This window comes from Netta rufina (genome assembly GCF_964035555.1).
Source record: "Netta rufina genome assembly, chromosome: 6".
NCBI lineage: Eukaryota > Metazoa > Chordata > Aves > Anseriformes > Anatidae > Netta > Netta rufina.
In genome coordinates, this window is record NC_140129.1 from 13,825,689 (window position 1) to 13,841,880 (window position 16,192).

The 16,192-nt window shown below is 52.2% G+C and overlaps 1 protein-coding gene across 5 annotated transcripts in view; it reads right to left on the bottom strand.

The window, feature by feature from the left end:
- Positions 1–16,192, bottom strand: part of NRP2 (neuropilin 2) — an 84,238-nt gene that overhangs the window by 7,800 nt on the left and 60,246 nt on the right. For 2 of the 5 annotated variants that reach the window (XM_084289260.1, XM_084289259.1), the window contains exons 13-15: positions 14,799–15,061; positions 12,890–12,986; positions 10,540–10,560 (exon numbers count right to left, since the gene is read on the bottom strand). In XM_084289260.1, the coding sequence (XP_084145386.1) occupies positions 10,540–10,560; positions 12,890–12,986; positions 14,799–15,061 (381 nt within the window). Of the gene's footprint in view, positions 1–1,679; positions 4,474–4,497; positions 8,996–10,518; positions 10,561–12,889; positions 12,987–14,798; positions 15,062–16,192 lie in introns of those variants that run through there. The other 3 variants (XM_084289261.1, XM_084289262.1, XM_084289263.1) reach the window with 3 other exon arrangements.

The window sequence follows — 16,192 nt, forward strand, 5'->3', positions numbered from 1 at the left end:
CCTTCTCTCCCCACGGCAGCAGTGCGATTCCAACACACATTGCTTTGTTTTGACACAGCAGGGCAGCCACCAGGGCCTCGCTGTGACTCGGCTGCTCTCGGCAGCGCAGGGAGGGCGGCAGCGCGCTTCTCGCAGCAGCGCCGGCACTCGGGCAGGAACTGCTCTTCAGATCCATCCGCTCCATCTCCAGCTGAAAATCTGCCTCACTTCTCTCTCCCCCACCCCTCCAGAAACAGAGAACGTTTTTGGGTTTGCAAAACTCCCTGCCAAATTTCAAATTAAAAGCGTGCTTTGGCTAGAGCTCAGCATTGAGGAAAGCAAACAAGAACCCTCTCCTCCTCGACCCACGGCCCTCTGCAGCACAGTAAAAACGCTCAGATCTACACTGTGGGGGCTCCGAGATGCCCCTCGCTGCCCTCAGGCTTCCCATGCCCAGAGAAGGTGGGGAAGCACGGCTGGGCAGATGAAGACAGGGGAAGCAGCCCTGCGCCACGCGTCACCTTGCCAATGCCTGCCCAGACCTCTACACGCCCAAAGCTGCCTGCAGAGGAGCTTGCATCCCAGCCACATGAAGTTGCATTTAATTTTTCTAAACAAAACGTGCTAATTTTAGCTGCTTTTCTTTCCGTGATGTACTGCAGTCTGAGCAGCACCCAGCTCCCCGGTCAATCTGGCTGTGGTGCGCAGAAGGAATAATTAAACCCGGAATGATTCCTCCCTTTTCTTCTGTTTACTTAACAGATTTTTTTTCCTCCTTGTTGGGAAGCCATCAGCCACTCTCTCCCTCCCTGCTTTTCGCATGCGCATATTTGTTTTGAATTTTGCTTGGACAGTCACTGAAGTGTACAAAATGCAAATTACAAGTGCACGGGCTTTGCTGTACAATTAGAGAAGAAAAAACCCCAAACCTAGTCCCTCTACACCCCCCACCCCAATGGCATGGGTCCTCAGGTTTGCTTGTGTTTGAACAGCCAAAGCGAGGGATCACAGCTGAATTATTTTTTTGCTGATGGCCTGAATTCCGAGTAAAGCCACAAAGTTTCACTGCACAGCTAAGCTCAGTGCCAGGGTAAAGAGTAGGAGAGAAGGAAAACAAATGTAGGAGGGAAAGAATAAACTCTCAAACTGGCAGCAAAACAGATTTCACATGAAACATGATGCTGCTGCCTCCTCTGAAGGGGCAGAAGGTGCTCCTCAAGATGGGAAGGAGCAGTGCTGCAGCAGAGGTTTCTTTAACGGGCTGAGGACGGGGCTGGAGGGCAGGCAGGGGATGATGCACGCTTCCTTCCAAACCTGTGCACCATGACACTGCCAACCAAATGTAGAGGCACAGAAAGGATTTTACAGAAGAGGAACGCATTGCAATCACCACCACTAGTTTTGGTGACAGCTTACCCATCATTTGTGGTGCTCGGGGGCTGAGCCGGCAGCGCAGCTGCCCCGGGATGCCCTGTCTCCAGGGGCCCCGGCCGAGAGAAGCTGCACAGTCACATCGAGCTATTTAGCACTTAAGCAACGCTAGTGAAATCCCCAGACGATCCTAAGCGTCAGGCCAGCCGCCCAAAACTCCCACCAAGGACTGTTACAAACGTAATGGATCTAAAAGCCGCTGCTAATGGCCCGGCCCTGAGTGCAGCGAGCTGGCGGGCAGGCAGCAGCTGCGCTGCCAGGAGCCGCGGGCCCGTGCCCTGCAGCAACGGGGGCGTCACTCGGCAAAAGGAAGCGGCCCTGAAGCTCTGACAGAAAATCACATAAAATCTCAGAAATCACTTCTGCAGCACCGTTTTGTTCCCACCAACAGCATTCTCGTTAGCAAAGAAAGAAGAAGGAAGAAAAACCCCAGATATTTGTATAAAAATATCATCATTTTATTACATTCCACACAATACATCTTCAAAGAGTTTCAAATTTCCACAAGATATTTTTCACACACAGGCAACTGGGCAACGCTGGGGATGTCACGGCTCTAGGAGCGGGGGAGAACTGGGAGTAAAAACCTTGAAGTGACCTGTTTTGTCTTTGGTGATTTCAGTTTTAGAGACAGGGTGCCACACTCTCCTCTGACACGCCGAGGCACACTTGCTAAAGTCCACGGGGTGACCTGCTCTGAGCGAGGGGACGGTCTCGCCGAGGGAGATGGGACTCACGGGGAAGGGCCGGGACTGGTGTGCCCTGTCGTGGGGAGCTGGGTGGCAGTGCTCCCCAGGGCTCTGCCAGCTCTGTGGGGACAGGCACGGTGCCCCTGCCACCTGTCACGGCTCCTGCGCGCTTCAGGGAGCACCCGCTGGCCCAAGTGGCCCTGGGCAGATGAGGGGTCCTGCTGAAACCCACCCGGTAAGCAGCACGAGGGGCTCACGCGGGCTGCGTGGGCTGAGAGGGGAGCGTGACACCCCCTTCGGCAGAGATCCCCTGGGGACAGGGCTCCGCCACAAGAGGGCCGATGCTACGGACACACAGCAGCACCCTTAGTGTCTCCACGTCTTCCCCAGACCAAGAGGAAGCTCAAGACTGCAGGGGCAGTGAGGGAGCTGCGTGCTGGGATTCGCTTTATGCAATATTCACGGGCAGGGGAGGCGTGGGGAGTGCTGGCAAGTTTAGGAGGGGGAGGAGACGTGATCGCTCACCACAAAGGAACACCAACAAGAGGGAGAACCTCGCTCACTGGAGGTACATTTTTTTTTGCCTGCAAACGGATTAAGGTTAACGATTTGAACCACTTTTGCATGTCATTGTTCAGTAATTTACATAAGGCATTTCCACAACAGTTCGCTGGACCGTTCGACAGTCGGGGCACACCAAGGCAGTGGCGATGGCCGGCCCCCCCAGTGCACCCGCTAGGCTTTGCTCGCTAGGTGTTACCGACGCTTTAAGAAGCAGAACATTAGCAGATGCGAAACTAATTGACATTCTAGAAAATGTCAACTGGCAGTTTTTATGATTCAGCAGCTATGAATTGGGCAGAGGAAGAAAACAAAGCCAAAACCCAGAAAGGGGAATTATACTCGTCCCTTCAACGATTCTAGCAGAAAGACAAGGAGGAGCTCTCTCCCCCTTCCCCGTGTAAAAGCAAAACCGTCAGCACCCAGAGCGAGGATACTTACAAAATAAATAAGCCTCCAACTCTCAAGAAACTACAGTATTTAGCATCCACCTTAGACCTGCTGAAGTCTATGTGTTACCCTAAGGCTGGCTTTAACAGATACAAACTAAACATTCAATATGAGCTTCTCTGATATAAGGCAACTTTAAATAGATTCACTTGTGGGTGGGGGAAGAGGAGGGTCATCCCCCGCTTCCCAACAATGGCTGTGTTATCACGTTGGCTGCAGAAAGAATAAGATGGAGAGATCTTACTGTTCGGACGTCTATGAACCTCTCTGGATTCTTCTAGCCATCTGAGGTGGACATTCCTACTGTCCAGCCTGGCCTTCTCTTCTGATTTTGCACCCGAGACATTAATGCTATCAAACAAGAAACCCAGCCAAAGCTACATAAGGCAACAAAAAAGCATTGCTCTCTTCCCCAAGTAAACAAATCAGGGTTTTAACCATAAATTTGTCCCAGTCCTTCCAAGGGGAGGCGGGAAGGGGGGGGATAAAAAATAAAATATTTTTTTTTAAAAAAGAAAAAAAGCATTCCCTGTGCAAGTAGAAGCAATAACAAGCAAATTAAAAAGGGGCTGTTTCTAAATATACATTCAGTCAGTCAGGCAGATGCACGCACTCCCATGCACACTCACACACACCCAGACCGAGCACACGCGCGCACAAGCCGCACACACACTTCCAGGCTCACCATCAAGTCTCCTTGCAGGTTGCCTACTGGGAGGAGGAAAAAAAAAACAAACCAAACAAGGCTACCAACAAAAAAATACTCCCCAAACAAACAAAACAAAACAAAAAACCCCACCCGACACCCCAACAGTCCTCAAAAAGGAATCGAAAGGGAGCGTTCACTTGTGAAGTGAAGGGGCGGTGTGTCTCTTCTGGCGATCCAAGATGCAGCATTAGTTTAAAGTTTGTAAAAGATTCGGGGAGGGCTGGGGGACGGAGAAGGGACAGAGATGTCTAAGAGTTCACACGTATGCTAGGTAAGGAAAAAAGTGCAAAACTGAGGCAACGTATTTGAAGTCTTAGTTTCTGTCTGTCTGTCTGTTTTGTGTTTTGTTTGCGCTCTCGTTCCTGTTCGGCTCTCAGCAGCGCGAGCTGGGGTCTTGCTCTAGTTTTATGGTTAGGGTGGGCTCCACGGCCACGGGGGCCCCGTTGGCATAGTGGGAGGTTTTGTAGGTGATGGAGTGATCGCTCTTCTTGGCCGCATAGCGGAACCGGTGGTAGTGGAGCACAAGGGCCAGCGCGACGGAGACCAGCACCACAACAGCACCTCCGGCGGCAATAACGTAATACCAGTAGGCTGGGATGGGCTGCACTGACACCGTGTCCACTGTGGGCTCGGTCCCTGGCAGGAGGGTTGCCCCTGGGGAGGAGACACAGAACAGGGTTGCTAGGTGGGAGGCATGCAGACGCACAAACAGAAACACACATGCTTGCAAGAGTACAGCGCCGAGCAACACCAGGTCCCGGGGCCACCTCCGGGTGCGGGGCGTGCTCCAGCGGGGAGTGCAGCCTGGTGTTTGCCAAGCCGCGTGTCAAAGCGCCTTTTCTTCCCTTTTAATTAATCAGCCTGCCTGGCTCACAATGCAAATTCCATATGCACGCTATTATTACTGTTATTTCTGGCATCAACAAATGTTTTTTTCCCTCTTTTTTTTAGCCTTCCCCAGATCAGCCGCCTGGTTTTGTCTCCGCATGGCAGATGTTGTCAAGCAGTGACAAAACTCATCACGTTCCTAATTGGAGGAAGAGCGTAATCTCAGATGGCCAAGGAAGTTACTGCAGGAGACTGGGAAAGAAATTACAGGGAGAAACATTTGTTATTCTTATGGCAAAGACAGGGAGGAAGATCTCTTTCTGAACGTGCTCGGCACACAGACCTGCTCTCGCTTCTCACTAGGTGCCCCGTCCACAGCCTCACATTTAATTACAATTTTGTAAAGCAGGGAAGGATGGGGACGATGATGCACGATGATGCATGCTGACATCCTGCGACGGCGTGGGCTGCGACATTCCACACGAGCAGCTCACGCTCTCGGCAGCTCAAGCAAGCCAGGACACCAAACTCAAGCAGGCAAACACAACCCGCCCGGCCAGGGCTGGGAAAGCAGCTGCCTCCAGGGCGCGGGGGGACACAGCGCCCGGGCTCAGCCCAGGCAGGGTGAGCCCCTCCTGCACCCGCAGCGTGCCGGGAGGCCGGGACACGCCACTGCTGCTGCTGCTGCTGCTGCCCGGGTCGTGCCGGGACGGGCCGGCAGTGCACATCTGGTGCTCAGACGTGTGGGGCCTCGCTGCCAGCCCACAGCAGCATGCACGGCCCGGGCAGGCGCGGGGAGGGGAGCGCTGGTGTTTGTGCTCACACCGCCCACGGCTGGAGAGCGGCCGGGCGCTAATCCTGCTGCACGCACTGCCCAGACCTCCCCAGCTCCGTGCGCGGGGGCGAGCCGTGAGGACCTCGGGAGAGGCGCACCTCTGCACCGCGTTCATCTACCGCTGCTTCACGGGGAATGGGGCCCCCGGGGAAGCTTTCTGAGGGGCTCGGGCTTGCTCTGCCGCAGGGCACAGGCTTCCTCAGCAGGCTCAGAAGATGGCAAAGGGAAAGAACAAAATGGTGCAGGATGGACCCGGCTTGGAAAGCAGCAAGGGCATCTGACTGCCCTCCCTATACAGCCACTGGCTGCACAGTCGGGACGATGATGGCTTTTCTGCTGTTGCTAGCTGACGAGATCAGGCAAAATAATGCTTCCTCAGCTAGTCAAAAGGCTTTCCTCCACTCCCCATCTCCCCAAAACCTGGGCACAGGGAGTGAAAATCAGAACAAAAACTGCACCCAGATGTGTAGCTAAAACACCACTAAAAAAAAACCAGTAAACAAAACCACCAAAGAAAACCCCTAACCAAAACAAAGAAAAACCACATGGACAAGACAAATCCTGCTTTGTAAAAGCAGGAGGCTGGGAACCACCCACATATTTGTCATTGCAGGCAAGAAATTCGGATGTCTCATGAGAAGCCTGCGCCACCCTCACCCCGTCTCACCTCAGCCTCCCCTATCCCTGCTGTGTTGGGGGCCAGGCTGTGCTGGCTGATGGGTGGGCTGATGGGTGGAGGCAGCAGCCCCCCACCTCCTCCTGTCCCTCTGCCTGCTGCCCCAGCACAGGAGCACGCAGGCACCATGTCCCCACAGCCCCTCTGAGCATCCTGCTGCCCCCTCACCTGACTGCATGGGGCCGTGTGGGATGCCCCTGACAGGGTCGGGGCCAGCGCGTGGGACAGAGCCCGAGTGTCACTGCCAACCCGCGGCTGTGTCCCGCTGCAGACGCAGCCCCAGCGGGTCGGTGCACGTCTCACCACCATCCCTGCTGGCTCAGCGACACCTTGCCGGAGCCTGACAGCGCCGGGGTGGGGGGAGCACCGCGGGTTCACTCTTGGAGCAGGGGCCGCTCGTGTTTACACTTGGTGACAGCCTGCGCTTACATCGCACCTTCCTGCAGTGAGAGAGCTGCAGAGCATGACCTCCCACACGGCTGGTGTGCTCCAGCTGGGGGCACGAGGGGAGACGTGCCGTGGTACGCAGTCTGTGCCCCCGACCCTTCCCGAGGCAGCGTGGTGCACCCGGATGATCCCACTTGTGGGAAGGATCCTGCGGGGACTCTGGAGGCTGCTGCCAGCCTGGGATGACCTCTGGTCCTCTCTGACCTGCTCCTGATGTCCCAGTGCTGCGCTGGGAGCAAGCCCGAGGGGTGCTGCGGTCACCAAGGCAGCTGGACATGGCCTTAGCCCCCGCTTCCGCACCTCACGGCCCTGCTGGGGAGATAGCAGCGTCTGGAGAGTTCATTTAGCAACTGCACTCATTAAGGAATCACACTCGCTTGTCTCCAGCTCTTAACAAAGCCAATTCCCAACATTAACGATTGTTCTTTACGCTGTCAGCCACTAAATATAGCTGCCAGTCCACTCAGCGCAGAGCTGATGTTATCTGCTCTGTTTTTACTGGCTCTGCTGCTTGCTGGAAGTTTTCTTTTATATCTGTGGAAAAGTTCTCTGCTCAGGGAGATGGAAAAAAAAAATCCATCTTCGTAACTTAATAATTCTTCCACTCCCCTTTGCCTTCCGCCACACACACACTTGCCCTTCCTCATCCACTCGCTGGGGCTCTCGTCTTACCAAAGCAATGCCTCTCTCTGTTCCTGGCCGCTCGGTGGGTGCTCTGATGAAGGCACGACTTGCGACACAGGTCAGGGGAAACCCAGCTGAATATCCCTGCAGTCTGGAGGGTTTTACGTGGGTGTGCTGCTGTGCTCACACCTCCAGCCTGGCCAGGGCCACCCCTCCTCTTCCCGGCACTGAGGACTACGGGTGGTGATTTCTGAGCTGTGCAACAGATGTGAAAGCCCAAAACAAGCAGCAGCAAAATTCACCCTGGGAAACATGCAGAAAATCTTCTCCAGAGAGCCTCCTAGAGCAGCCTGCCCTGCTCAGCCACTGCCGTGTCACAGCTCGTGTTCCTCTCCCAAAATCACTGACATAAACCGCTGCAGACAAGCACCACAGCTGGAATTTGTACAGACGGCACAGATGAAAGCAAGTGTTAAACTCATCTAATCAGAACCGGTGTTGGCTCCAACCCCCTAATTGCTACCTGCCATTTCTCCATGGAGATATCCCTGCCCTGACTCCGGGACACCCCGTGTGGGAGAATCACCAGTCCCAAAAGTGCGTTCTCCCTGCGGTTTGTCTCCACGCTTCCTGGAAGATGTCTCTCATTTTTAGCCTGCTATTTATCTGACTCCTTGCTGCCAGCCACTTGTTATGCCTTTCCTTTCAGGGTGAGATGCATCAACTCTCAAATGGAGCGCAGTTTAAGCACACTTGACTGGTCTTCTAAGATCCCGACCCACTAGCTGGAAGATATTCCTCCCACACAATTCTCTTATTATTTGCTTTGTGATCCCGGAGCCTGCAAGGTACATGTTTTCAGCTTTGCTCCTGAGCCACAAGAGCAAGGATTTGTTATTTTTAATGGCACCTGACTTTTTCAGCTCAACATGTAATTGTAGGAGCGGGGGCTACAGAACCATCTCAATACTTCCTTTGCCGGCTTTCCTCTCAAGCTCCTTTTTTCCTACAGCCAGGGATTTCTTCCCCTCCTTTTGTCCTCTCTGTCTATTGGGCATCTGTGTCTTTCTTCACCTCATTCGTATCTATCATGCTTTCTCCAATCTTCATCGTTCATTTTCATCTTTTCCCTCTGCATTTTTCTTTTTCCCTGCTCATTCCATCCCTCTGTCCTATCTACTCCTGCCAAGGAACACGTGTTGGCAGGACTCTGGGGCAGACTCCATGTCAGGACACAGGAGGAGGTTCAAACTGAAGATGACGCACATCACAAGCCCCAAAAGGTGAGGATGCTGTCTGCAAAATAGGTCCCAGACCAGGCCCAGGAGAACAGGGAGAGGTGGTTTGAGTGTGGAATGGTTGCGAGGCTTTGGCTTCTAGCTGAGAACATTGCAGCAGATTTTCAGTAACACCACAAGCCTGAGCAGCAGGATAAATAAGCAGCCTAACAAAGAGCAAGCCCAAATTCCTAGTTATTATGAGTGTAACACACAGAATAAAAGGACTGTGGTGTTTTTACCCTGCCGGGCAGCTGAACTCCACCACAACCACGCTCTCACTCCCCCTCAGAAGAAGAAGAAGGGGAGAAGAAAGTACGCTGGAAGGAAAAAAAGGCTCACAGGTTGAGGTAAGGATGATTTAATTAAAGAGAAAAGGAAGAGGGAAAAAAACAAGCAAAGGCCATGCGGAAGCACAGAGAGAGAAAAAAAGAAATTCTCTACTTCCCATCAACGAGAGATGTTCAGCCACGTCCTGGGAAGCAGGACCTGAATACACAGAGTGGTTGTTTGGGAGGACAGACGTTTTCATACCGAGAGCCCCCCTCCCTCCTTCCCCTTCCCCACCTCTTATTGCTGGGTGTGACACCATACGGTACGAAATATCCCTCTGGTTGCTTTAGGTCGGCTGCCCCAGTGAGGTTCCCTCCCCAGCTCTTGCCCACCCCCAGCCTGCTGGCTGTGGGGTTTTGGAGGGGTCCTGGTGCTGTGCCAGCACTGCTCAGCAACAGGCACAGCACCAGTGTGACACCAGGGCTGTTGTAGCTGTGAGAGCAGAGCACAGCACGCTGTGGGATGCTGCAGGGAAAGGGAACTCCATCCCAGGCAGGCCCTGCACAGCCCCGTGTGTGTGCCCCCGCTGGCAGTGCCCCAGGGAGGGAGCTGCTCCCTTGCCATGGGTCTCAGTGCCTACTTTCCATTACTTGGTGCCTGCTTTCCTGCTACTGCCACAGCTCCCAGCACGCACACCCGCCCGACGCAGCCTTCCCCCATACAGAAATGCAGGTGCTTGTAGGGCAGAGCCCAGACATGTTGCATAGACCATCAGCAGAGCAGGGGACAGAACGAGTGAGGATGCCGTGACCAGTGAAAGCAAAGGGCACGCTGACCAAAGTGGCAATGCAATGTTCAGAGTTCAGGGCAGCCCCAAGGTTGCTCTTCATCACAGCCCATCCCCGGATGCATTTGTGAAGGGGCAGGAAGGAAAACAAAATCCAGGAACCAAAACGGGGGAAAAAACCCCACAGAGACTAAATGGAAAGAGACTAAACTGATCTTTCCCTCAAAGTAGACAGCTTTTCCCACCCCAGAGCAAGACAAACAGCATCCCCACTGCTCAAACAGTGAAGCATTTTTTCTGAATTACCCACCTTTTATCTTACTCTGTAGGTTGGATCAGAGAAATGCCAGTTTCTATCCTTCAGGCTAGAATTAAGCTATTAAATGCACCATTTCACCTTGTTTTCCTTTTATTGACTGTCACCTTCAGAGCTCCTCACAGCAATTTGCTCTCCCACTTCCACCTCCCAATTCCCTTCCCCTTCCAAGCAGGCCGACCCCACCATCCTTCACCAGCAGCTCAAACATCACCACTGCCAGGGCATCCAGGAACTAGAGAACAGCCTTCCTCCACACATGTGTAAGTCACTGCCACCTCATTTCACTTTTAATTGGCTACTATTTTTGTTTAACTAAGTTGATAACTTTCCTTTACTCCTCTGCCTTCACATTTTGGGCTTTGCTGCTCTTCAGGAGGCCAGGTACCCCTGATGGCAGGTTTCGTGACATTGCTCAGCCCCAGGACAGTGGGACTTGTCTGTTTGCCTGCTCCCTGTCACCCAGCAAGAGCCAGAGGGTTCCACCCCCTGCTGTAGCACCAGAAGAGGTTTAGCACACGCCTGCCATTTCACTGCTTAGAACATTTGCTTATTGTACAAGCAAGCACTTAACTTTCCTTTGATTTAAAAGCCCATGCCAGCAGAATGAAACCACAAAGAGAAGTGCAATTTTACCTGGAAAGTAGAAGTTCTCACCTGGGAAAGCTGTGATGGGTTCTGCAAAAGAAAACAAAAATTTAGAATTAGAGAGGGAGATATTACAGGCAAGGCCACAGTTCACATCTCCACTGATTTGCAGCATCCAAAAAGAGGAGGTGTGTGGCTGTGCCCCACAGACTTGGGAGCAGTGCGGGGTGCTAGCCAGCCCCACACTGGGGAGAAACCCTGTCCTGGGCAAGAACTGACCGGGTGCAGAAAGCTTTGACTTGGACACAGACTTCAGACAAAAAAGTGTGTTAGGTTGAGGGTCATTTGGATTCAGCTGGTTCGCCTGAGTCATCTGAAGACAATCTGGCCCAATAATGAAACTCTGAATCCCCCTAAAATTTCCAAGAACAGTTTGGTTTCTGTCTCGACTCTGGCATCATTATTCACATGGGAACTGTGTCATTTCTGAGTACCCATGCCATGTTCCTCTCCATCTCACAGTACCAATAAACAAAGGAAGTGATTTCTTCTTTTTCCAAGATACTTTGAACAAGTAATCTATTACAAATTACTGGATCTGAAAAGCAATAATCAGTGCTTATTACTGATTACTTTCTCACAGAAGTAATAGACTTCTGATTATTTTTAGATTACTTCTGCATTATGCCTGTGAGTCACATAAGCAGACTCTGGCTCTGCTGAGTGCTATGAAATCATCACTCAAGATCAGAATGAGAAGGACACTTTTGTCAAAGGAAAAAATTATTGTGACTTATTAAAGTTCTTTCACGCTAAAAAGGAATCAGATTACTTCCCAGGGTTACATCTGAAAAACAGTAGCCTGTGCTGGAGTCAGTTATTCTCATGGCTGTGACAGAGAGAGCAGCGATGTATCTCTACTGCTTCATTATTATTTTGGTGACATCGGAAATGACCCATGATTTATGTTAAAGTTTGCAGTGGAAGCTCTTTGTTAGAAATGATCTGAAACAAACTATCCTTATTGGTTTTAAGATTCCCGTTTAACTTCCTAGAATGGGAGAAATAATTTAATGTAGCAGTTTGGTGTTATTTTTAGGACAGGGAATGCTTGAAACTTTATAATTTATTAATGCATTTGTTTTGAAATATTAAGCTTTACATTCATGAGGCCCAATATCATGAGATACAATAACACTCGAGCTAGGTGAATTGCTGCACTCAAAAGAAGCCAGATAGGAAATGCTCTTTGTGTTAATCATCAGTCTTGCTTCTCTTTAATGCCATAGAAGGCAAGGGATTAAAACACTGCTGTCAAACCTTAATACGGGGAATTTGACATATGGAGCATTAGCTCCTTTGGCAGATAGGAGACCAGCAGAGTTCAAAGCATCAAAGGAACTGGGACCTACGGTGCTCAAGAGCGTCTCCGGGGCAGTCCTGCTCCTCTGTTCTATTATTAATGCTGGCTCCTGCACCATCTTCACCATCACCTGCCTGCCCAGGGCAGCAAGCGATGTGCCCAGCCCTTCCCGGGTACAAGTCGTCCTGTGCCTCTTTTCCCGAGACACACACCTTGGAAGGGAGCGCCCATCCCACTGAGGGTAGGGGGCACCAGGACACTCCCCTCCCTCAGTGGAGTTTGCAGGGGTTTCATAGTGAGGCCTGCCTCCCCCAGGGTACGCAGAAGAGCAGGGTGTCCCTCCTGTGGGCAGCTTTCGGCATGAATCCCACTGACTGAACACAGCTGGTCCCATCCTCAGCTGGGAGGGCTCTAAGTCCACATCTAAACTAGATGGTGAGCAGAGCCATCGGAGTGTGTGTGTGGATATGTCAGCTAGAGGAACAGGGCAGGGCAACTGCTCCACCAGCACCAAACTGCTAAAACACCTCTCTCCCTCCCTCTCTCCCTCTCAAAGTCCTCTCTGTCTTTCACACTGAGTGAACCTACTTGGCTTTTGGCCTGGTTTGGGGAATGGTGAATAATTCTAGGACAAGAATGTCTTTTGTTATTCTGTTAGCATCGCTGTAAAACCCCTCTGCTATTTTATTTCTTATTAGAGAAGACTCCTTTTGAACTCATCAGCTCCTCTAAGCATGTAATATTGACTGACAGCTGGTTTCTTTTGTCCAGTACTTTCCTTTTAAATTTGGTGCATGTCCTTATCACACAGAACAGTCTTTGGTAACCCTCAGCTGCTCTTTCAGCTTTGCACAGCAGCAATGTGCTTCCTGCCTGTCACACCAACACAGTCAGAGATTCCTGTCCCCCAGGGACTGATTTCCCCCCTCGTTTCTTCCAGGGGCAAGGAAAACCCCAGCTGAGATGCAGAAACTGACAGTAACTAACGGCACAGGAGTGGTGGCTGATGTGAGCACAGGCTGCCCAGCCCCAGCTGCCCGCGCTCCCCGCACGTACCCATGCAGTTCTCCAGTGGGATGTCGGTGCCCAGTCGGATGTCATCCAGGGCAAGCTCTCCCGAGTGGCCGCTCCGTATAAATCCCTCAAACACTATCTGTGGGAAATCGAGACAGAAATGTCAGCGTCAAGCTGGGACACGGGGAGCGGCTCCAGCTCCCGAGGGAGAGGGCAGGAAATCTGCTCCTGGCCTTCCCTGCACACCTGCGGGGAACTGAGGCCAGTCCTGCTTCCTTCCCCTGCCTCTGCCACTCCTGTCCTGGGGAAAGCTGCTCTGCAGGGGTGGCTTTGCAGGGAGATTGCTACCTGTCCTGGCAGCACTCAGCTTGCAATTTGCTCAATTAAATGCCTTTCACGTGGAATGAAAGCTCAGTGAATCGATGTTCAGCACTGGAGGCCACCTCCTCCCCTTCTGCACAAATGATGCGAGTGGCACAACACTGACTTACAGCAGCAGCAGATTTGGGCTGTGGTGTTAACAGAGGCCCCACAACCGGGCCACGATCAGAAAAAGTTAAGAAAGGTCAGGAAACTCACAGCTACATTAACTGTAAAGTGCTGTTCCCATCAACGTTACATAAGAAGTATTGAAATGTTACAGAAGGGTCAATTTATTCCTGCTTAATCACAGGCAAAATATATTTACAAAAATAAATAGAGTCGTTAGCTCTAAGAACTGCTGAGTGGAGAGACTTGCATTATTTACATAATGATGCTGTTATTTAGCTAATGCCTGTATATTCATGTTTAATGTACAAAGTAGTCAGCCAGTGCCCATCATTCTTATCTGTAGGCATATTGTGTTTACTGGTATTTTATTAAAAAGCCAGACAAACACATGCAAACGAGCCACGCAGCCCCAGTGCAAAGCTTTGGCTGTACATCTCCCTGCCTTCTGCTGAGGGTGCAAATAATTTCCTGGGGCTATGTATGTAACAGATCTCTCCCCACCCAGACTTGTGCCTACCTGTGACAAGACCTCCCCTCAAAACCAGGTGTCTGTGCACAGGGCATGTCAGAGCCATTGGTCCCAAGCACAGTGCACTGACCCCCGTGGAAGGCAGCGTTTTGGAGGAGTGGGTGGCCTGAGGGCTGCACCTCCCTGGGTCGGGGCTGGGAGCCGGCCGGAGCAAGGCTCCCCACTGGGGTGGTTGTGGAAGTGCTGCCTCCAGCCCGTGAGACCCGTGCTTCTGTCCGTGTTTGACAGAGCTGGGTGCTGTGCTGATGATGCTCACTCATCAGTGACAGCAGCAGCCCAGGCTCCCTGGCAGACAGGCACTGCCTGGAGGGGTCCAGCTGCACCACAGGCACCCCAGGATGCTGCCTCTCTGTGGGGTGCTGCCTGTGAACCTCCCCCACCGATCTCCTGACTGCAGGATCGGGCCCTGATCCTGACCCACAGTGCTGCACCCAGCCCTCTGAGCTGCTCTGAGGTATCCGAGCAGGGGGGTCACACGTCAGCCTCCATTTCCCCTCCTTTCTCCCATGCCCAGCCTGCAGAGGGGCTGCGTGCTGGACTTGCTCCCTGTGCAGCATGCCTGCCTCTGGTCTGGCTGTCTGACTGCCATCAGAAAAGGGGGAAATGCACAGAATGGAATCAAAATAAAAAAAGAAAAAAAAAAAAGAAGAAGGAAAAATATTTGCAAAGTGGGAGATTTGAGGAATATAAAAGGCAACAGGCTGAACAAAGGCCCGAGTCTGTGCAGAAGACAGGCACTGTCTGAATAACAAACAGTGTCGTTTAGTTACTATAGTAACCCACGAAACACAATGCAAACAGCCCCACTCAGCCACATTCCCTAATGATGAATGGGCCCTGGCTCTGCACCGCTGCAATAAGGATGCTGGAGATGCTGCCTGGCTCCACACCTGCCCCGAGCACCTTACCCGGTGCTCCGTGCCCCCTTACCCGGTACTCCATGTCGTAGCTGGGCAGGATGATGCGGCCTTCCCTCCACTCCTCCCCTTGGTCCTCCGTGATGACCCACAGCGCCTTGTGCTCCTGGCTGGCCTCCCGCCAGACCCGCAGCATCACCCCGTTGCTGCCCCATGCCTGGTAGTGGAACACCATGCAGACAGCGCTCCGGGGCAGATAGATGGTGGGGCTGACGAGCCGGGCACGCTGGCCTTCCCTCCTTCCACTGCTCTGCAGCTGCAGGTAATTCCTGCCATCTGTTCAAGGAAGAAGACACGGTTATATTATTTCATGCGGCCACTTGCAACAAGCGTCTCACCTCCTGCTGGGTGGCTTTGGCACTGCTCAGCAGGCTCCCGTGCCTGCTCCCGGTACGCGACCAGGAGGTGCTGCAGGACTGGGGTCTCACACCAGCACCCTGTGTGTGTGCAGCCAGGAGTATGCCTTCCCCACCCGCCTCTGCCGGCTGGTGGGAGACCCACAGCCACAGAAAGCAGAAAGCCAAATGCTGACATGGGAGAAATCAAAGAGTAGTTAGAGGAACGGAAGTCACGGTAATGACATTGGAGGGGAAGTTGCATTTATTCTGAGAATTTGCTCGGTGAACACACCTGAGGTGGGGGGTTTTCTAACCACAAGTGTTGAAAATTCATCTTGGGATGGGGTCTCATGACATGGCCTTCCTGCCTCTTTTCATCCCCAGCAATAAATACTCCTCCTCAGCGAGGATCTCGCTGACAATTTTGTTTTGAGGATATCCATGAGAAAATGAAAGCCTGGCTCTTGTTTTTTCCATAATGCAACAAAACAGGCCCTTAAGCATAGCCCTGAGTCCCAGTGAGTGAAGTAAGCACAGGTGACATCTGGGTAGCTGCAGACTTGAAGGCGGCTGAGAGACTGCAGGGGATTCACTTTCTTTAATATCATTTTTAAAATTGTGCCATGCTTTTTGTCAGTCCTCGGGGAGGAGATTTGGTACATTTGATATCTCAGGAGATGCTTGATCTGAATACAGATAGCAGCAAAGGACCATGGATAAAAATACCCGGGCATGGCTGGTTTGGTCTGGAATCAGTGATTTCCAATCCTCTCTGATGAGAAGCCCCCTCAGGAGTTTCCCATTTGAAGCTTGGACTCCTGAAGCCTCTCGGCACAGACTGAAAGCCAACCATGTAGCTGATCTGATCCTTCCCTGACCTCTCCCCATCATGATCAACAGCGTGGCATGGTCCCTTGGGTTGCTCTGACTGCAGCGTCTGCAGCACGAGGTCAGGCAGACAAGCCAACGACAGATGTTGCTGCACTTCGCATTCATTCAACAGAGAGACGAACACGCTTACTCGTGCAACCGGTGCTCGATGCCAGCATGTGGAGGGTTACCCCTGCTG